General features: G+C 39.5%; 1 protein-coding gene across 1 annotated transcript in view; it reads left to right on the top strand.

Moving 5' to 3' along the window:
- Positions 1 to 21674, top strand: part of klf12b (Kruppel like factor 12b) — a 51379-nt gene extending 29705 nt beyond the window's left edge. Inside the window, exons 4-6 of the mRNA XM_086123315.1 lie at positions 5308 to 5443; positions 13743 to 13900; positions 15242 to 21674. Coding sequence (XP_085979441.1) covers positions 5308 to 5443; positions 13743 to 13900; positions 15242 to 15423 — 476 coding nt within the window. The 3' untranslated portion in view covers positions 15424 to 21674. The remainder of the gene's footprint in view (positions 1 to 5307; positions 5444 to 13742; positions 13901 to 15241) is intronic.
- Positions 21675 to 23665: the final 1991 nt, after the last annotated feature.

Genomic DNA, 23665 nt, shown 5'->3' with positions numbered 1-23665 from the left:
TAAAGGGGCTAATGTGTGTGCAAATGTGACTGGGCAAGATTTTATGACTTGACGTGTTTAACCCAAGTAATAGCTTGACTTTTTTAAAATTTAGTGTGGAATTTTTTTCCTGCGATACTTTGGGCATTGCTTGAATCTTAAAGGTGATGGTTTGAGCATTCCGTACACCGTAGCTTGCGCACACGCGACTCACTCCTACTTTTGACGATAACCTTGCGTCTTGCATCAAACAGCGTGCCACGACTTTGTGTGTGTTCCTCTCTTGAGGGCCCGCCCAGGCAATGATGCTGCCCTTCAGAGGTGAACAAGCTCTTAGGTGCTGTTTGTTGCCTTTTATGACAGGTAGCAGCAGCAAAGCAGCAATCATCTGCAGCACTTCCAATGTCGTGCGGGGTGTGACTGCTTCTCTCTCTTTGGGTGGGGTTTTTACTGCCAACCACGGGGAGGGAACCGACACTGGCCGCTCTTGTCCACCTCCCGCACCATACACAGAGCAAGTGTTCATTTTTCTAAAAGAGGCTACTTTTGGTCACATCCTGCAAGGATGGACATTTAGGCTTCATGCCCGAGCATGTAGCCTACTTGCGAGCATACAAACAGGGGTGTGTAATTAGTCTGGGTGGGGTGATCCTCAGAGATACTTGTGAGTTTCTGAGGGAGAAAAATAGGACGGGAAAATCAAGACTTGCATAACAGGGTGCGGATCCGTATTCGAGACACACACAAGTAGACACATGAACAAAGCCAAGTTGACATAATACAGTATAAAATAAACTGATGGATTTAGTCGCTTAAAGCAGTAGCAGCCAGTCGACAGTTTAAGGTTGAAAAAAAATGCCCTGACAAAGATAAGAATGCACATTTTTTATCAAATGACACTGTCGGAGAGGTGCTGAACTTTGAGGACACCAATACAATTTGTTCTGAGATACTGGAAGATCTCTAATTTGTTGAGATCAGAGATCATTTTAGCTGTCCATACCTGATTTAGAATTTGAGTATGGTCCCCTCGGAAGAAGCAATGTCGTTTTCTTAAAACCTCGATCAACTGTGCAGATAATTTTTTTCAGTAACATTTTAACATTTCTGTCAGTCATACTAGTGTATAAAATAAGTTAACTACGGTTGGAACGATAACATGAAATAAGGTCTTAACTTTAATGACAACTGACATTAAGTGTGAGAAGATAAAAATGCATCAAATGGATCGTTTGATGCTGGCTAAAATGGGGTCTCCTAAGGTGTGCTGATTGCTGGCATGGTATGACTACCTCATGCATTTAAAACCCCCTGTAGAAGCTGTTGTTTCTTTTAAAAAAGCCAAATTTACCTTGGTTGCTGGCTGAACAGAAGTGAGGTACAATGATAGCTGGCGTGTTCTCCTGCATGACCCTGTTTCGAACTCTGAAGTTTAAGGCAAAATAGCAAAACGAAACAAAACAAAAAAGAACAGCACACAGAATAATTTCCTTTGATGCTGTCTGAAATGAGGTCTTGTGAGGTGCGCTGACAGAACGGGTTATTGACGCCGCGCATTTATGATCCCTTGTTGAGGGGGGATTTTCACTTCCAAACTTCTATCCCGTTTTTAATCTGCTTTTTTTTTTTTTTTTTCGAACAGTGGCCATCAATTGTAACCTACATTGAGTTTTGCTATTCGCGGGCTGGGCCAGTACCTTTCCCCAGCAATTGGTGGTGCTCTACTGGGCACGCTCATATCATAAAATAATATCACACATACAGTACATGTTAAAGTGATGAAGCCAGGTATCCATCTGCATTATTTATGTAATCGGATATATGATTTACTAACTTTTTTTTACACCACACTGGTAGGGGTGGGGGTAGGAAGTAGTGGTCGTAATGAATGCTTAAAAGACTGCAATCTACAAGGTGAACTTCCCCAATTGAACTAGATTAATAAAACATATTTCATATACATTCAAGGTTCATCTGCCTGTATTTTAGCGTAACATACAACTAAAATATTTCTTTATCATCGATCTGATATTCATTCAATCATTCATTTTCCCATCCGCCTATCCTCACAAGGGTCGCGGAGGGTGCTGGAGCCTATCCCTGCTGTCTTCGGTCAGTAGGCAGGGGAACACCCTGAACCGGTTGCCAGCCAATCGCAGGGCGCACAAAGACGAACACTCCTCCGTGCTCACACTCACACCTGGGGACAATTTTGAGTGTTCGATCAGCCTGCCATTCATGTTTTTGGAATGTGGGAGGAAACCGGAGTACCCGGAGAAAACCCACGCGGGCCCGGGGAGAATATGCAAACTCCACACAGGGAGGCCGCAGCTGGAATTGAACCCGGGTTCAATTGTTTTTTTATTTTTTGTTTTTAATTGTTACCTCTGCACTGCGAGGTCGACACGCTAACCACTGGCCACCGGGCCGCCTGATCTGTTATTGTTTAGTTTAATAAAGATTATATTATTGTGAATGGGAAGAGTTTAAAAAAATGTGCTTATTAAATCGCATTTGCAATATTGAGGTGAAAAAAAAAATCACAGATTATTGTTCAGATTCTTTCAATTGTATGAAAAACCAGGAACCTCCAAAAATGTTGGATGGCTGGAACGGATGATTGGCATTTCAGTTCATTTCAATGGGGACAATGTATTTCATATGTGAGTAAATTGAGTTACGAGCTTGGAACGAATGAAACACTTTATTGAAGGTACCATCGCTTTTCTCAAAAGGCGGAATTTTTGCTGTTGTACCTAACAAAGGCTCTCATGAATGTAGCACACCATGCATTAACTATGCGAGGGAATAAATAAGTATGTACCCGAAAGCATCTCCACCTATTTGACTCACTCTAAAGCCGATGACAGCAACACAACAGTGTGCAGTGATGCAAGTCGAATGAAAAGCTTTCAACATTGATACAAAAACACTTTGCCCACACCCACATCCACACGCCCACAAGTGCACGCACACACATACACACGCACAGGTCGGCCATCCTCTTTAAGAGAGGGCGGATACACTTCCTTTTCACTGCTGCCTCCCTGTCTCCGGCAGCAGGTTGCCATGGAAACAGGGCATGACTGGAAACAACAGGAGCGAGAGAAAGAAAGGAAAGAAATGTGGTGATCTGCCCACCTCTCTCGCACTCCTCCTTTGTGTCCCTCGCTCAAAATACCCCCACCCTCCCACCCGCCCTCAACCCGCCTCCCATTTCTAGCTAATTACACTCCCTAATTGCAGGCTTTCCATAGGCCAGGCAAGATGGTGACCCCCCCCCCCCAAGCCCCCACACATTTACCAGAGTTCTCCCCTTCAGATTGGCGAAGTAGAAAGCTTTAAAAGCAGTCACTACTGCTTTATTTGCTGCTCTTATTATGGGCTGTAATGGCTTCAGTGCCATCCGAGAGGACCCTTGATAGCTTTGAAATTCATATAAGGGAGTTTCAATGGATGCCATGTTTTCTATTGACTGGATGTCTTTGTACTTTTGTTTCTTTCTGAATTACTTAAAATCAATATTTAATCACTATACTGATTAGAAGGTTGTTCATCCTGAATGTGATGTGCAGCAGCTTGAGAAAACTAAAGATGACATTTGACATGAAATCTCGCCCCGGAAAAAAAAAAGGCCATAAGAAATCATGGAAAGCCAAGCAAACCTTTAGGACGCACAGAAATATTCACAAATATATATATTTTATCGAGAATAGCTATCAGTCCTACCTAAGTTAAAGGGAATTTATATGTGAAATGGGAATTAAAACTTTCCACGGGCCCGTGGTGCCATAGCATTGAACAGTCACATTCAACAACTCAAGTCAACAATTTTTGAAATGCTTCCAATGAGTGTACAGGGTGACGCTACCTCAAGAAAACAGTCAAGTTGTGCATGTGGATAGGATGCTTAGTGTGGGGCTTGATTCCGGCCACTATGTGGCCGAGTCACAGGGGCAGGTGGATAAGTCTGGTGAGGACCATTTACCAAAACCGAGTAGACAAAAGTGAGGTTCCATTAAGCAATTAAAATAAAGAAGCCTGGCAAGCACTGTCACCCACTGCTGAAATTTATCCAGCCGTTTCAAGTTATTTTGCTCGAAAACAATTCTGATTCTATGGTTATCATCATATTTGATTCACAGAAGCCGCTTTGTGTGACATCAAGCAGCCTGAGTAAAATGTGAAAAGAGTTCGTTTTTGACATGCTAACTGAAGCTCTTTTCAACAAATAAACAAACAGACAAACAAAAAAAGCTAAATTCGTCCGTTAAATTTACAGCGGTGAGATGCTTAGAGGCTGTCGCCATGGCATAATGAATCACCATGTGCTTTATTGATTTAACACAAAGCATACCTCAAATAGACACCTCTCATTTTCCCCATGACAGAATTAACAGGAAAACAAATGTCATTATGTCTGTTCGTAGACACTGTTGTTCACATGCGTAAAGACTAGTTAGTCATCTGCTGCATCAGGGTGCTAGCCAAAACGTCAGCACCTACCGACACACTAACAATCAGCCTCTCAGATGAAAAAAAATACCAGTATGTACACTTTGTGTTCTAAGCGAATTCCTTCTGCACTATTAACGATTATTTTATATGCTTAGACAACTTAATATCCAGTCGACCCTGATGAGGTCGCTCCACAATGTTTTAGTCGTGAATATGAGTTAGTCTCCATCATAGTCCTTTTGAACAAATGTTTCAAACTTCACCTTAAAATACCGGTAATTGTATTGCACTGCTATTGTGTCACACACTCCCTGCAGGGAATAAGCTATGTTCACAGATTTTTCTTTTTTGGGGGGGTTTAAATTGCAAATGTCATTACATAAGAAGGAGGTGGATACCGGTGAAGATGTACAAGGTGGTGTGTCTTCCAAACTCAGAATAGTTGGTCTTGTCAGAGGTCAGTGCTCAGTTTAGATGGAGCCTCGCACACAATGGCCTTGGCCTTCATGCCAAATCAATGTTTCGTGGTGGATGTGCATGCGGCGCTGAAATTCAGATTATCTTTAGGAACAGACAATTTATAGTTATGAAAGACACTGGCATTGAAATGATTCGATATTCATGCGAGTGCAGGGAAGCATGCGTATGGACCAAAATGTCCAAATGAAACAAGATAATGGTCAGTTTTGATGAACAATGTCATGGAGGTAGTAAATTCGCAACACACACTGTGGTTTTGAAGCTGTAAGAGGCTGACAGAATATTCGAAAAGGCTTTTGTTGAACAAATATTGTACATCTTTCCAGTACAAAACAAGGATGATCTTTGTTCTTTCTGCACCACCGTCATGGTCTCGTCTCATCCTCATAGCACACGCGGAACACAACGGCCTGTCGCCGCGTCACATCAAGAGTGACAGCGATGACGACGACCTGCCAAACGTGACGTTGGACAGCGTCAATGAGACCGGCTCCACTGCACTGTCTATAGCCCGCGCTGTACAAGAGTGAGTATTAGTCTCTTTTATATATCTTCATATTTACATAGGCCATTCTTTCCATTCTTGTGTATGTGTTCGGTTGGGTGGTTTTATGTGGAAGATGTTTATTATAATGTCTGGACTTTCGGTGCGAATGAACGACCAGTCCCTTGATGGTGCAGGTTCTGTCCATGTTAAACTTCACCAGAAATAATGAATAGATTATTTAATTAAAAAAAAAAAGGATTACATGAGTAAAAAAACTAACAAAAAAAAAAGTAAAACATTTTAAAACACAATTTGTTCAAATTACTTGACATAGAAATTTTTTAAAGTAATTACTGGTACACGGATCAAGATATTTATTTATTTATGTATTTATTTATTTTTTAACAGAAATGGCTTCATGTGTCCCGAAACATATTTTTGATGTGGATTTCAAAAGTGACTTGACTTTTTTTCTAGCACGTCAGGTTTTGGAGATATTTTGTTTTGTTTACAAGTTAGACCTATAAAAGCTTGTGCATGATGGATTTTACCATGCCTTGTAATTTATACCTGAATTTTCAGAAACAAGAATCCCACCTTGTTGCTGAACCGAACTCTCTATTCAATATTCCAAAAAAGATTACCATATTACATGTATTATTATTATTATTAAACTTGTTTAATGATCAGTGAATCAGTGCAAAAAAAATCATCTAGAAAATGTACTTGCATCTCTGATTAAAACGTTTTGTAAATACGTTCCCAAGTGCATCATCCACTAAAAGACTCTCCCAAATAGACGCCCCACCCCCATTTCTCCCATCAGTCAAAAAACACCTAGAAAGCATAATGATCACATTTAATAGTGCTGTTCACACATAGACATCAGTTCAGCTAATTTAAATGCTTGCTGATAACCAAAACAGTCGCGCCAACCAAGTAAACAGGTCTCCCAGATTAATTAAAGTGCTGAGCCTTATCTCATGTTGTCAACATGTTTCCTGAGCAGTATCAATGCTCAATTAGCATTCCAGTAAACTCTGACATGCTCATTGCCTCGCCCACTGGAACATATTCTGCCACACTTTAAATCAATGCATCATTTTTTTAAAGCAATCAAAAACTGAGCCACTCGTAGGGACCGGAATTGCCTTGACTGTGACTGATACCTCTCGATGTCACGGTAGACAGCTTGAACAACACAACCTGCAGAGTAGACGTCGCATCTGTGAGGCTGACTACAGATAATCTACCACCGGTATTAAGTAATATCACTTTACATATGCCATCGCGCACATACAGACATTAAAGAATAAAAAAATGAGTCCATTTCAACTTTGTTTCAAACTAAAACAGCGGCACGTGCACAGCAAGTCTGGACTCATACCTCATGCTTTAAACAAGTTTACGGTGCCATATTAAAGACTGCATTTAGCACACCAGTGGGCTCTGATATCTGTTTTTGATGTAGCGCTCTTGAATTGCCCAGGTGTAGTTAATGCCGTGGCCTGGTGACTGTTTCAAAAGGTCTTTGAACTAAAATTACAATGTCAAGATCAAGGACAGGTTGACTATTCCATAAATGTAGAAAATATCTTGAAAAGAGTACAGAGGTGGTTGTTGACATAAAAGGCCTTGTCAATCTCCCTGGAAGTGCTTTTCCACCCTGGGGTTGGATGTAATGTGTTGCTGTGTAACTACATATACGGACGGTCTCGCATGGCAGGCATACTTTACGGCCTCCGGGCATAGCGAGCTTCAGCGGTGCCAGCCCATCTGTGTTGAATGAAAAGACTTGCCTCTTGAGCGGATGACAGCGACGACGCTTTCCTGATGGCGAGCAGGAAGTCGGGACCCCGCCCCCCTCCTTTACCGCGAGATGTCGAGCCAGAACGGCCGCCTGGCCAGACTCAAGCTCATGCCCATCGGATGGTTATTTAGTGTAACTGCGAGGAAAGTGTCCCCAGGCTGTGCTAATCTTTCTCATGTGGGAACATGATGCTACCACATAACTTCCTGAATCGGGAATTGCGCAGTAACTGCCCATTGATCGTTGATGCAATTTCAACCCGGACAACTCATTGCAATTTAAGCCGGTATCATCACACTGAAATGGTGTGTGCACACGGAGCGAATGTTTTTATTTATTTTTATTTTTTTGACAAAATGTATTCAATGTTGCAAACAGTTTTTCTTGTCACCATCAAATAAAATGTTCAAAATTTTGCAAATGGTGGCAAAGACATTTACCGACAATTTGAATGGTCAAGACATTTTGAACCTGATCAATTGGATTCACCCCGACTCACCCATTTTTAATGTACTTATATTTACAGGTATGTTTTATATTTTATATTTGTATTTATTTATATACTGTACTTTTTGTCTTCTACTTTCTTCCTTTCATAATTTTGCTGCTGTAAATTGGGAATTTCTCCATTGTGAGACAAATAAATATTTTCTTATCTTATCAAACTTGGATGAAATTTTGAACATGTTCAAACTTTGATGGCCACAAGAAAAACTGACAATGCAAATTGTCAGCAAATGTCTTTGCAACCATTTGCAACCTTGAACGAACTCTGCCAAAAACAAAAAACAAAAAAAACTTTGCTACATACGCACACCTGTGCAAACCGCAGCGAACCATTATTTTGATTTGATTTGGATTGATTGTCCAACGAAATTGTCAGTCCCACCGTTTAGATTACTTGATTTGATGACTGTGTGAAAACGCTCACAGTTGCAACATTATCCTGCTGAGCTGGGTTCTGTGTCAAAGAAAAAGGCATTTTAATGCCAGATCACGCCGCTGGCGTCTATTTGCAGGATCACTGTGCGAAAGAGTTTTTTTTTTTTGTGTGAAAAACAAGCTATGTAGGGCTCCTGTGCAACACATTCAGATAGAATTGCCTGTTTCATGGCAATGTTTGAAGATGCACACACACACACACACACACACACACACACACACACACACACACACACACACAGACACACACACACACAGACACACGTGGCACTGGGTAATTCAGAGGAGAACAGAGTTTGGCAGGCCCCAACCTTTCTCTGCCCAAGCGTCCAGCCAGGCTGTGCCCCCTTACTCTCTCCCTCCCATCAGTAGACCTCAGGTGTCCATGTGCCCCTGCTGTACATCAATACATGTTCCTGCGCCGTGCACAGCCACTTCCACAAGGAGGTCAACTCATTGTCCACACAGGGACAGGGACCACGCTATACTTGAGTGTGTGTGTGTATGTGGGGTGGGGGGGGGGGGCACATCCGTCTCGAGTTCCACACATATGCAGGGGCTGACACGACGCGTGTGATTGTGTTGATCTACGGAGAGCTCCATTGTTAGTCTAAAAGGAAGGATGCATTTCATTCTGCGTTTGCTTTCACATAAGCATCATGCAGAGCCATCACAAAGGTGAGGTGTAAGGGCACAATTTTCATTCCAGGTATCCATATATTCATACAATTGAAATGAGAGAGGAGAGTGACAATGTGTGTGCATGCGAGTGTGTGTGGTGTAGGTTTCTTCAGGTAGCTCCTCCATATTCATGCGTTTTCCAGAGGAACAGTGGTTGGCTATTGTTGGAGGGCAGCATTTGAAGTGAACAGTGAGGCTGGAAGGAGTGTGTGCATGTAAGACAGACTTCTTCAAGCTGGCAGTTGCAAAGACCACCAAAAGTCCTTATAACGTGCATCATTCATTTGCGACATGGGGGGCCCAGTGGATGACTGTTTAGTGCGTCGGTCTCACAGAGCAGAGGTGCAGGGTTCGATTCCAGCTCTGGGCTTCCATTGTGGAGTTTGCATGTTCTCTTCATGCCTGCATGTTTTTTCTCTGAGTCCTCCGGTTTCCTCCCACATTCCAAAAACAGTCAATTAATGGAATAATCAAAATTGTCCCTAGGTTTGAGTGTGAGCATCAATGTGTGCCCTGTGATTGACTGGTAACAAGTTCCGGGTGTACCTTACCTACTGCCTGAAGACGGCTGGAATAAGCTCCAGAATGCACCGCAACGCTTTTGAAGATAAGTGCATCAGAAAATGGATGGATGGATCGATGGTCCTATAGCTGACATTGGGTGAGGAGCAGGCTATACCCAGGACACACAGGTAGATGAGTGGTTGCACAGATCCCAGGAACAACATCGGACATCTCAGTCCAGAAATGTGCAGTTCTGGGAACAGCAAGGATACTGCGCAGAACCCTCAAGCTTCCTGGCCTCTGGTAGAGGACCCAAGCTGAATGAGGGACGGGGTGAGACGAGGATTCTTTTTTCCCCGTAGCTGTGTGGATTCAGCCCTATCTACACAAACTGTTTCTCCCAGCGCAAATTCTTTGAGCTCAGACGACCCAAGCCAAGGCTAAGATTAGCTTATCGTATTGGCCCAAATATAAGACGGCCCTGATTATAAGATGACCCCCTCTTTTTCAAAACTCAAATTTGAAATAAGACTTTTTGAACACCAAATTAATTTTTATACAGAAAATAATTGCAGTACATCTGAAACAAATGATTCTAACAATATACTGTATTTGTGAGAAAAAGCATGTTATTTTGCCTTATTCAAATCTTGTCATTGATTTGTCATTGATGGATTGCACAAATTATGGCATGATGGTCGATCGTCGACTTTGCGTACATTTTAGCAGACTATCAACCAATTTTGCTCGACTCGATCAGCATCAAATATGCATGGTATATAATATAATCAAAGACAGGCTGTGGCTTATCAAACAAGTTTCTATTTCCTCCTTTAGCTCTAACATTGTACACCCTGACACTCTGTTTTCTCTTTCTTTGACTGATAATGTAGTTACGTAAAGGCCGATCGGTGTGCAAATGTTGAGCCGGAGTCTAGACGATTTCCGTCAATATTAAGGGACTTGATGAATGCAAGTCATGTCGTGCTTCTGGGTATACTGTCCTCTAAGTGGACACATCACTCTGGCCTGTTACTCAAGACCTAGCGGAGCCACAGCTTGTGCAATGTGTAGGTGGCAGGAGTGCAGCCGTGCTTGGAGTCATATCCTCTGACAGGTACCACAATGGCCGACGGGAGGCCACCCAGGGCACACTTTCTCACGTCCTTTCCTGTTTTCTCTGCAAAGCCGCAATTAGACGCAGCGTGAGAACCTCATCCGTTAGCATGACCCGCTTTCCTTTTCGCCAAGCACACAGATGCTATTGTGTTTAATAAAGCAGGATCCAGAGCTCCTCTTTCGGGTGACACACGTCTACACACACACATTCTGATCAACGTCTGTTCTGGAGAGAAAGCAGAGAGAGAGGAACTTGAACAGAGGTCAGCAGTGTTTAAAATGCTTCAAAGTGCTACTTCCTTTTTTTCCTAGACACACAAATAAACAGAGGTTTGGACGCAGTGTGGCTGGGCTGGCTTTGACTTGGGGCTCACATGAGAAAAGTCCCAATTGATGATCCCACTGCAGCTACGTTACGATAAGATCAAAGTTTCACATATGCAAAGTAACGGCTTAATGAGCTAATAGTTCTCTCCTTTGTAGTTCTAAAAGGCTGAATTACCTCCACATAGTTTTTATGGAGACTATTTGTTTTGATTTTACTACCCCCCCACCCCCTTTCTGCAGTGGCTCTTCATAAAGACCTGCGATGTTAATTGTATACAAATCATGTTAACCATTAAAACTTTTAACAAGTGCAACGTTTGTTGCATGAAGTCTGTCTCAATCTATTAAAGGAGAGTTGCGATGGTAAAAATCCAACATCTGCCCGTATTGACCTGATGAATGTACACTCGAAAAAAAATGGTATGTATCAAATGATAGACTATACCTGTAGTTAAAAAAATAAAATCGAAATCCAGATGATTCTATTTTCATTGGGAGGCTTTACTAATCACAAATAGTTCAATTTTACAGTAATTCCCTTTTTTATTTAAACTATCCCACATTAGTGGTCATGGAACCATGGAACAATCGTGTAGTATCATGAAAAAAATAGCCAGTGCTTTTTCAAAAAAGAAAAATGATGAGAATCAATGTCTAATTATTCTCGTTGGGGCAACTGATTTCACAAATGAGATTAAATATGAACTTCTTTCACTGGATTTGTTCCAATTGGAAATCAAACATAAAATACATTCAAAAACCAAAATATTCAAATCAATTTATCTGTGCAAATTTTTCTTATGTTTAATTAACAGTTGTAATTTTTTTTTCATTTTATATCTTCATATTTTTACTTTTTAATGTCATCCCCACAACACCAAGTACAGTACTTGTGGTGACTCAACTTTTTTTCTGTGTTCACCTATGTCACACTATTTTGACTAACTTGTTGATCTTATGTTGTCATAAATCTAAATATGAAAACATTTTATTCATCATCAGGTTGGATGTTGTTTTTATTGAATAACAATGACAATACAATACTAACACTTAAACATCAACATTTGAAAAATACTAAAATATCAAAATCAAACACCCAAAATAGTCAAGTTGAATATGTTGTACCGCTGAAAGTAAAAAGCGGGTTCATGAGAATTTCCTTTGCAGCTTCAATTTGGCAAGAGGCCAAGAGCAACAGGTGTCTGCCGCATTATCTTCTGCTTGTCTGTGTGTACCATGTTTTCGGGAGAATTCGAAAAAGAAAATGGTAAAAGATGCAAAGGGAAACAGGAAGTGGTGTTGCTGCGGTGGCGACAGTCCCTTGTGTGAACTGTCTGGCACTCAAATCCAGCCCTTGATCTTCCTCTCTCATACTTCTTCATTTGCCCATCTTGAATGCACATTGAAATGCTATACATACCAAGGCGTATTTAGTCATTTGGTGGCACACGGCAAACACACTCATGGGGGGCCTCCACATCTGAATATTAATGTTTCTCACCAACTCACCCATGTGAATTTGAAACAGTTCATTTCCTGAGGTAAAGTCCTTAAAATCCTTTTTGTTGAAAATGATCAAACAAGTCAATCGTCTCAACACTTTCACTGTAACTGATCAAGAACAATAACATTTAATCAAGTTTGCCATTTCAACCACTTTCATCTTCATAAAGAAAAGTGTCTCTCGTGTCACTCCGCACTTGATTTCTGCTGCGTCCTCTGATGACACTGACAGCAGAGCGTCTAGATTTCATGTCAATGGGAAATAGGTTGAAACTTTGGTAGTTTTGATCAAAAACAGTTTAATCTCGCCTTCTCCACTCCACTGCAATAACGTCTTTTTCCACACAATGTGTCTGCAAGGTGCTGTAGTTCTAATTCTTACTTAAATCAAGTCTGATCATGCCCAGTGTGAAGATGCAATTGTCCACTGCACGAGAGAGCAGGAGGCCACTACATAAATGGTCACAATAGGTTAAGCAATTCTATGTTGTTTTTTTGAACATGTGAATTAAGACTAAAACAATAATTATTACTCTAATTTAAAGAAAATATTTTCCACCATTTTCATGAGTCGTTTTGGGCCCCCAGACTGTAATACACATTACCATAGTCCTAATGGGATTTTTATCTCGCTGTGATAAACTGACAAAAGACATCATCAAGATGATACTGACCACTTACGGCTGTGGTAATGCCACAATAACGGACAATGGAAATAAATCTGTCGTCGTTAATCTCAGTGGACTCGATGGAGATAGAGAACACGTTGATAGGATTTGGAGGTAGTCAACATCTTTATTATAATGCACGCCAACACTGCCACCTGCTGGCGAAATTGCACATTGAACCACAGACGTGCACGTTCAATCTTTTGCATCTATCCATCTATCTATCTATCTATCTATCTATCTATCTATCTATCTATCTATCTATCTATCTATCTATCTATCTATCTATCTATCTATTTTCCAAACCGCTTTATCCTCACAAGGGTCGCGGAGGGTGCTGCAGCCTACCTTAGTTGTCTTTGGGCAGTTGACAGTGGACACCCTGAACCGGTTGCCAGCCACTCGTAGTCTGTCTGTCTGTCTGTCTGTCTGTCTATCTATCTGTTGAAGATTGGGGTACATGTTTTATGTGTAAATAGTATATCCATCTATTATCCGTGCTGCTTATCTTCATGAGGGTTGCGGGCCTATGGGAGTCTATCACAGCTGTCTTCAGGTTAGGCGAAGTACAACACCCCTGATCTCCCACCAATTGCAGGTGTTTGTAGCATAATTGCCGAATATTTGATCCAACAACACTATTTACTGTCCCTATTATATGTAACCCATCGAAAAGTGCACAATTATTTTTGTCAAACTGTTTAAATGGCTCGAACTCCTTTTAAACGAATGTCACACGGGCCAAAAATGTCACCGCCTTTGACGCATCTTTTGTGTGTTTCAGTTCAATGTCGCCGTTCAGTATTGACAGTATACGGCGCCCTCGGAGGTCGGAGTCGCCCGATTCCAAAAAGCGGAGAATCCACCGATGCGATTTTGAGGGCTGCAATAAGGTTTACACCAAAAGCTCCCATTTAAAAGCACATCGGCGGACGCATACAGGTCAGTTGAAAAGAACGTGTTTGCCGTTTTGTGTGCTATGTTATGTGCTTGCCCAAAAACAGTTTTAAAGGAGATCATCATTGTCGTATTTAACATTATTTGGGCTGGTCTAACTTGGGAATGAAACAAAGAGCAAACAATACTGTATTGTTGCAAAATGTATCTCTAAGTCCAAGCAGGGAAGTTGACTGTTAACGTTAACAAGTAGTGCCTCTTGCCCCTAGCTGCAAAGTAATAACGTAGTTGTAGATTAGGCCAATTTTGAAATGTCCAGAGAGTGAAGTTTGGTTGCAAATATGAGCCGATAGCAAGCCCCACAGCTGCTCCACAGCACTATAAACCAGTAGCATTTTTTTGTTGTTTGTAAAATATTTCAAATAATTTAGAAAATTACCAAAATCTTAATTTTCACCCTTTATCCGCTGTCTTGCGCATTTATTGTGCGCAATGCTCGGTGAGGTCAACCACTAATGTTAACTATTAGCGCTTGCCTCTCACGAGCTATCTGCCGCGTGGCTAGTTGCTCGGCAGCATTAGCTGTCGTGCTTTATAGTGTTTATAATCTGCATTGGTGGCTTTCTTTTTACATCCATCCATTTTCCGAACCGCTTGATCCTCACTAGGGTCGCGGGGGGTGCTGGAGCCTATCCCAGCCGTCTTCGGGCAGTAGGCGGGGGACACCCAGAATCAGTTGCCAGCCAATCTTTCTTTTTACAATAAGTTTAATTTTTTTAGGCTTTTATTCATACAACAGCAATTCATGATCACACTTGCAGAACAATTATGAATGTTAACGTTTTACTTGTACTTCAAACATCACCCGTAGGTTGTATGTAGCTCGATAAGACCAAGGAAGCTATTGACGTCTAGGAAAAAGTAAAACATTTGGGCTGAATTCTTGCATGTAATCCCATTAGATGGGTGGGTGTTCATTGTTTGAAAGCCACCGACTGGACACACTCGTAAAATCGCCACTACTGTATTAAAAAAACAAAGCAATTTGAATTCATCATTTCATCGTGTTTATTATTCAGCGATATACGGACTCCCCTTTTTTAATCCATACGTTTTAATAGAACATTAACATTCAGTTGAAAAAAGAAAGCTTTCTTTATCCAGTTACACAGTCCCAGTGTGAAGCCGTGTATTTCGGTAGCACAGCACACAACAACCACGTTGAGAAAACATTTTAGTAAATCAATTCATCTCTGACAGCTGATAAAAAAGCGAGTATTAAAATGACCATCTAACAAAGTTGGAGGTATTGTAAGGAGACACTGGAAATTGCTACGTTTGTTTGTTTTTTTCTGAGCAGGTGTGTTTTTTGTGTGTTCCCGATAGGAGAAAAGCCTTACAAATGCACTTGGGACGGCTGCACGTGGAAGTTCGCCCGCTCGGACGAGCTGACCCGCCACTACCGGAAGCACACGGGCGTCAAACCCTTCAAGTGCGCGGACTGCGACCGCAGCTTCTCCCGTTCGGACCACTTAGCCTTGCACCGGCGTCGGCACATGCTGGTGTGAGACAAGTGAGAAATTATCAGCCGGGAAGGAAGGAAGGAATCACCACACGTGGGGGAGCAGGATCTCCCTGGGAAATGTTCTTCAGCTGGCCTGGACACACGAGAGGAACATGACGGCGAAGAAGAAAGAAAACAGGGTCAAATGGGGATCCTCTTGGAAGGAGCAGACAGTCAGGAGCTTTTATTGTCTTTTACAGCACTGTTTGGAAGTTTTTAACACAGACTCTTTAATCGGACGGGGGGAGAAGATGCAATTTTCGGAATATTTTTTTTTTGTCTTCATAATGTGAAAGACCCCAGAGTGCGGATTTTTCTTCCCCCTAGCCCCCTTTTTTCTTTTCATGATGCTGACTTTCTAGAAGCAGAACCAGATTGGCAGCAGAGGGTGCCACTTGATCACAGATGATTTCCTCTGGCCTTTGCGAGAACCACCACAAACTCATTGACGCAATATCTATTTTTAAGGGTGGGCCCACTCTCAAATATCGATTTAACAGCCCCCCCCACCCCCCTCAAAAAAAATCTGGAGCCTCTTTGTTGGATTTTTGAGCTGTGATGAAGCAATCAGATTAAGTGTAATCTTAACGGTTACAACAATACACACACACACACACACACAAAACAGTTTTTCTTAAAAACACCTTTTTTTCTATATCAGGGGCCACTTTAGACCTCCAAGGGCCATAGTAAATTTGTGAAAAAATACCATTGTTTTTTATTATTATTATTAATTATTATGACTACTACTAATAATAATTAATAATAATAATATGTATTATGCGCCTTTGTAGGTAAAATTTTTTGGGGGGCCTTTTTTTCTCGAGGTTTCATTGCTGGCTTTATACACTTCAGCAACATCCTGTACAGAGAACTTGGCAACAATCACGATAAGGACTCTGCTTTCCTTACTTCTTCTCTCAGCTGGTTTTGTAATTTGTGGATTTTTTTTTTTTTTTGCACAGCAGCACTTGACTTTAAAATGGCTGAAGTGTTACAAAGATGGCGGCAAATGCACACACATACAGAAGAGCAATACATTGTTGGGTGATTGATGTCAAATTTGATTTTTGCTCCCATCTGTGTACAAAATTTAGCTGCCTTGAATGTCATCAACTACAAAATACTTCGTCTGGATTATAATGGGAACTCCACTTAATTGACATTTTGTTACAACATTGCTCATTTGCATCCATGATGTGGACAAAAGCATTGGGACGATATTTCATAAACCCCCTGAGTGATGAACACAGTGGAATATCGAAATTCTCCACACTGCAAAAAATGGAAATAGAATCAGTCTGTCTCAGGGGCAAACTGTCACCCTCACAAACCCTGCTTCTCAAAAGTGGTGGGCCATGCATTTTGTAACTCGGCCTTGAGTTCAGATTTTTCAGACTGAATTCTTCGACTAAGAACCCCATTATTACGTCGCAACTATAATCACCATCATTCCTGTAAAAAAAATGCAATGTTTTCAGTTCATGTCATCAGAACAGTTCAGAATCTTTTTATTTTTATTTTTTAAACATACACAAGGTCGTCAAACGGGTTAGCACATTTGCCTCATGGTTCAGAGGTCCAGGGTTCAATTCCAATTTCACTGGCCACGTAAAATGACATGGCGGGCCAGATTTGGCCCCTGGGCTTTGAGTTTGACACAAGTGCTCTAAATTGCCCCTTGGTGTAATCGTGAGCAGGTCTATATGTACCCTGCGACTGGCTGACAACCAGTTCAGGGTGTAACCTGCCTCCTACCCGAAGACGGCTGGGATAGGCTCCAGCACGCCCGCGACCCTCGTGAGGATAAGCGGCTCAGATAACAGATGAATGGATAAAATACTCACCAAGACGCTGATTATTAAATGTTATTAAATGTATTCACTTGCACAGATCGCGATGGATGTTTTTTGCAATTTGTAGCTGGAACAAGTTTAGCTTGAAAGTCAATTTACGCCTTCCACCTTCTGAGACCACATCTTCGTACCCGCACAGGGTAGACGACTGGTGTAGTACGATGTATTTCATTCATGAATTTGTGAACGGCGGACTTCAAAACATATGAATCATTGTCGTATATATTTTTTGAATCATCCCAATGGGCACCACAGTTATAGATTGGTTGGTGGAAGAGGTGGTCTCCATGTGCTCACTTCATGGTACGGCTGTGTTTCAGCCACGTCGAGACGCTAGTGTATGACTAGTGTGCTGCATTTAAAGGAAATGAAAGGAGACATTTTGATTGACTGTGGCTCCTCCCACAGCAGCACCGTTCTCCCTCTTGCAGATCCTCTCGTGTGCATACATCAGCGCCTAACCCGCCTCCGTGCACAACACATCATTTAATATCACAAAAATACAGCACTGAAAAGTATATCCGTTTTAAGTTTTTGTTTGTTGTTTTTTTAATGCACAATTATCATTTAAAAAAAGTCTTGTAAAAGTGTAAACTAAAACATTAAGTTTCAATGAATTAAAACCGTGAAAGATAATATTTAAATTCAAACTTAGAATGTGCTCAGTAAAAGTGTAAAACGTATCATTTATCAACGTATATTAAAATGTGTGACATTTCTGGGGTCTAGGCATTACACTTTTGTATAAATTATATTCACTTAACTTGGGACTGTTGGCTGTATGAGAAGTTATTCAAGAACCTGTTGAAAAACCAAAGAAAGAGCCAAATGTGCGCATTAAATGATTTCAGGCTCGCTCGCTGAAATTAGCTGTAGTCTCGTCTCGCAAGATTTTCTGAAATCTTGCAGAATGTCTACTCGAATATTTTTTTTCGACTTTTTTTTTCTCTAGTTCTGTGACATTTCCTTCAACAATTTTCTTTTTCACTTTCCCAATTGCACGACATTTTGGGCGTTCAAAATTTGCGTTTCCACTGTGTTTAATTAGATGGCCCTCCCCAATTCTTTTGTCCATATTTAACAATAGGACATCAATATTTTTTTCACAATATTTGAACTATATTCAGAATTTATTTTCTTCAAATGCAGAGATTTGCTTCTTCTGCCTACAGTATTAAAGCAGTCAATATTCTTCGATAGTGAAATACAGTTATTGGAGCCAAGCCAGTAAAAGGAGCCGGTGACCCTTACACACACACACACATATAATGGCACCTTGGAAAAAGCTCGACGCCCATAACCACCCACCCTCATATACATATTAACCCAATGTGTAACATGTATGTGTTTGCTTTATTTATGTACTGTATATAATTTGTGCACATATCAATGTGTTAAGTTAGTGACAGAATATCAGCACCTTGTTTGTTTATTATTATTAGTTTTTTTTGTAAAATAATTTTTATGGGAGATGTCAATTTATAATCAAAAATAACCACCATTATCATATTTTATGATTCATATAATATATATATATATATATATATATATCATATTTTATGATTGAGGGTCACTTCAACACGCTCATATTACTTTTCTTTCTGTACAAATAAAATATTGTAATATATGTGATGACGTTTTTAAGACGCGCGTGTGTGTATATACCGTATAAACACAGTATACTGTTTATGCGTTGGCTGAAGAGGGCTCTTTGATTCGAGGTGCAGGATTTATCCGTATGCCTTTTTTTTTTTTTCTTCAGAGAGTGCCATTCAAATTTATTTGTTGTACACAGTCAAACATGGGGCTAAATGCTGTTCACTTTCACTGGTTTGGACTAGCGGTTACACAAAACAATAAAATTTGGACATCACCTGATATTTTTATATTTAACTGTTCCACGCTACTGTTGTTTGTTATTCAGTGCAAAATGGACTTAAAATTTGGTTAGAAAAACTTTGGTGTCCAAGTGGTCCACGTACTTTCATTTTTTGGTTTTACCAAAAATAAGTAGATGATTCATATTTTTTGTTTAGTATTTTTACATTTCAACATGTTATATTTCTTGAAGTTGCAATATTGCAAACATGAAGCTTTGTTTGTTTTCCATTTGGAACATTTTGCAATATGTTAGATAAAAAAATTAAATTAAAAAAAAAAGAAAGGGGGGGAAAAAAGTCATACTTTTTAGCCGGTCATTGACAAAATTACTAAAATACTTATGTCAATATTTTTTTCAACCTGCTCTACATAATTTTGTTTCCTCATTAAATAATCTGAATTTAATGAGAAATCAGTTACTTTTGGTTTGTCCAATAATTTTATCGACCTGTTGCTATATGGTAATCGAGCAAAAAAAAAGGCAAATTGTTTAAACATTATTTTACATTTCCATCCATTTATTTTCCAATCCGCTTATCCTCATGAGGGTCGCGGGGCGTGCTGGAGTCTATCCCAGCTGTCTCCGGGTAGTATTCAGGTTACACCCTGAACTGGCTGCCAGCCAATCGCGGTTATTTTACATTTTGTGTTAAATATTTGTCTTTCAGCTTGTTCCACACAATCACATTTTTAGCGTCCTCAAATAACTTTTTGGGTGTATTTTGTTATTGTTATACATTGACATGCAACAACATTTTGTTAGCTGAAAACAAAGACAAGTTTATCCAATTTGTATGAAGGAAAATATGCTCTCATATTCCAAACATAACCAATTCCATGAAAGGTATGTCCCATATAGTGTACAATTTCAAAATGTACCCTGAATTTATCCTTAAAAGCATACGCCTTAGAATTTTATGAACATTTTCTGGAAAAATAAAATGCCCCTTGAATAAAAAGTTGTACTATTTCGAAAGTCAAACAATTTCTAGATTGGAATCAAATGCTCCGGAAAAAGATTTTTCTTCTAAAATGATGCGGTTACAAATGCCTTCTAAATTTAACACATTACAGAGAAGAGTGTGGTTTAAAAACTTATTTTTGAATGAGCCCAAAAAAAAAGTATAAAATCAGATAAGGTTTCAAAAGTGATCTCTGAAGCAGCACAAAGACACTGGCTGACATCCTTTATTTTTGTTAAATGCTGAGTCCATTTCACAATTTTATGCTTCACTGACTCATTGAAATTGTGCGTTGCGAGTTGATAAAAAATATTAAACACAAATAAAGTTAATATTGGGTAAACTATGATTTTGTTGAAATCATATCATGAAATTGTGTGGTTTACATACAACTATGAGGTGAAGTCTCTGGATTAGATTGTTTTCAATCAAATCTTTCTCGGGGAGTGAAAAGTGTTCGCTTCTCAATGAATTGTTTGTATACACATATCAACAAAATTCCCAAACATGATATGAATTTGTTTCATCTTAGCAGTGTCTTGGAAAAAAAAATAGCATCCTGATAAGACAGGCTGTTTTGTATTTTCTCTTCAACATCTTTTTTAAAGCATAATTTTGCAACGGTAACCAGGGTCAAAGTTATGCAATAATAACAAGATGAATAATAATGTAAATAAATAGTGCCTCATTTGACATTACTGCTCCGCGCAGCATTTTCATTTGACAAAATCGTTTGTACGTCACAAAGCAACAATTGAGGAGGGAAGAAAACAAAAAAAGCACAGACAACGATATGCAAGTCGGACCTCTCATGTTTAAATAACATGGCGATTGCATGTGTTTACCGCATCCACTCACTGACACTGTTCATCACACATTTTCTTACAAAAACAAAAAACAAGCCTTTCTGACGCACAGGAATCCAGTTTGTGTTATCCCGCATAAAAATTAAATAAAATAAAATAAAACACAAACACACACAAATCAAGGAATCCTACTCTATGTTGATCGATGATCTTTTTTTTTTTTTAATAAATGAATCTATCAGTTCTATATCTACTCTACTTTCAATGTACTTTTTCATTTTGAGATTTGGAAGAGTAGTGAAGCTGGCGGCTGTGTTTGAATTTGCAGATATTTCGTACGGTAAATGGTTGTTCTTGTATTTATGTAAAGTGAGTGTAGTGTAAATAGCTTTCAATTTTCTTCTTTTCATTCTCGACGTAATGAAAAATGTGAGCTCGCTCAGCAAACCTTAAAAGGGAGATTTTGCTCTCGGAATAACAACACAACTGTACATTTTTATTTTTTATTGTTTGGGGGAGGGAGTCAAATCTTGAAAAAAAAGAAAAAGGTGCCCATTTTTTTTGTGTTGCTCTTGTTTCTTTCTCAGTTGTTTAAGTAGCCTATCCAGTCTGTGCTTTGTCTTCTACTTCTTCTGTATGTCTTTTTTTCCTTATGGATGGAGCTGTGAAATTTAAATCAATTGAAACATATAAATGTATATTAATATGAATGGAGGCATGAAGGTAAATAAAATTGCATTTGATATGTAATGCTTGAGTTATATCCTGTTATTCTTTGGTTGGCAAATATTGGGATTATGGGGAACGTAGAGTATTTCCAAATTTTGATTGGTTTCAATTTATGAGGGAAAAATATGCCCCTGTTGTTGTACAATTCTGAAGTTCACCCATTTCATTTTTGGAATTTTTTTTAGGCTCTCACGTCAAATGTGAGATTCAGTCCAACGGTGGATGAGTCAGGCAGAGTTTGGCTTACCGGTACTCGTCTTCACTGTAGCTTGATTTATTTTGTTCCCAAAAAAATAACACTCACCCTCCACCAAAAAAAAAAAAAAGGAAACTAAAGCTTAAAAACATGCACCTATCATAATTTATATGAAAATGATTCATTCCTTATTACTCCTCCCCACCATCTTCGAGGTGCAAATTGCAGATGTGTAACTTTCGTATATATTTCAATCAATGATTTAATAAACTATAATATTATAACAACATGAATTCACACTTATAAACCATTAAAAAAACAACAACAAAGAACGCAAACTACCCTTATTCCTATTTTAACCTGGTAGAACCCTGTGACCTTTGCTCTAAATGATTTTGATATGCTCTCTTTCTGATTTGCCGGTTGGACCCAAAAACTTTACATTGACACATGTTGTGAGCCCATGGAGGAAATAATCAAATGTTCATCCTTTTGCTCGTAAAATAAATAGACAAATACATTTTGAAAAATCAAGTGGCAGGAATGGTTTTAGTCGAGAAAGGTAGGCGAACATCATCCCACTGGGAAAAGGGTTTATTTGGTGTTTATTCGTTAATTTGAAAAAATAAATATACATAAAAGCCACTTTGAAAAGGAGCTTGAAGACACTAAAAAACGTCTGGCAGATGTTCATGCCGCCAGGTCCTAAGTGGAGAACAAAAAAAAAAAGGAGCACTTTGAAATAGCTTTTTGAAGACAAATCAAGGAAACGACACTTTCATCTTGTTTGGAGCGTGACTTAAAAAATACTTATGATGTTGGGATATGATTTGCTACCCCCCAAAAATGTGGCCAAAAAATGGGCATACTTGTTCAAACGTACTACAAAGTACGTTCGAATCTATTGATAAAATGCAGGAAACGGAAATATGACTAAAACACGTTTTACTTATTTTTTAAACTTTTATGAAATGTGTATGTTGTAGGCAAAAAGCTGAAAACAAAGCATTTTTTTACTTGCGCATAAATAAATAAAAAACAGCTGTTTTTTTTTTACAGAAGAAAGACACAAAAATATTGACGGTATTTGTTTCATTAGATCATAAAAATGTCATTTCTTTAGGTAGATATTAATTAAATATTGCACTAATCTTGATATCGCATGTTTTTCCAATATCATGCAGCCCTGACAATCAATGCATACATACCTACATACATGGCCAATATGAACCCTTTTATGCACCCTGTAACCTGATAACATGATAAGCTGTCCACTAACCGCAGTCCCTGAAAGAGTTCAACGTTAGGGGACAGCTTTAAAAACAGAAATGTCTTAACATCACTCAGCTATAAAACCGCCGAGACGCCACGCCCTGGATGAAACAATAAATTGTTCAATAGGGTATCACCGGGATTCGAACCTGATTGGTGTCTAATTGAAACTGAAATCACACCTTTACGTAAGGGTTGAAGTTGACTGGATAGAGTTGAGAAAAAATGTCTTCAATGTTGTTACTCTGGGTTTTGATAATTACCTGAATACTTTTAGAGTTGTGTTCACTATTTATTATTGGTGTGTCGGCACTGCAAATCCACTAGTGTCAAGAGTTCGGGGACAGTGTTAATAACAGAACTCTGGTGGTGGACTTACCCCGCTCGGTTGAAAAAAAAAACCCAACAAGAAAACGCCTGTGTTCATCACTAAAATGATCCGCCACCCGGATTCAACCTGATTGTTTACTTGAAATTGAAACTACGCCTTTACGTGATGATGGAAGTTCCCAGGTTAGAATTGAGACTATTTTCGACAGCATCA

The sequence above is a fragment of the Hippocampus guttulatus genome, chromosome 11 (assembly GCF_054856545.1).
Source record: "Hippocampus guttulatus isolate MCC_2025c chromosome 11, RoL_Hgut_1.0, whole genome shotgun sequence".
Lineage (NCBI taxonomy): Eukaryota > Metazoa > Chordata > Actinopteri > Syngnathiformes > Syngnathidae > Hippocampus > Hippocampus guttulatus.
Note: the sequence above shows the minus strand (reverse complement) of the source record. Positions and strands in the feature narration are given on the sequence as shown.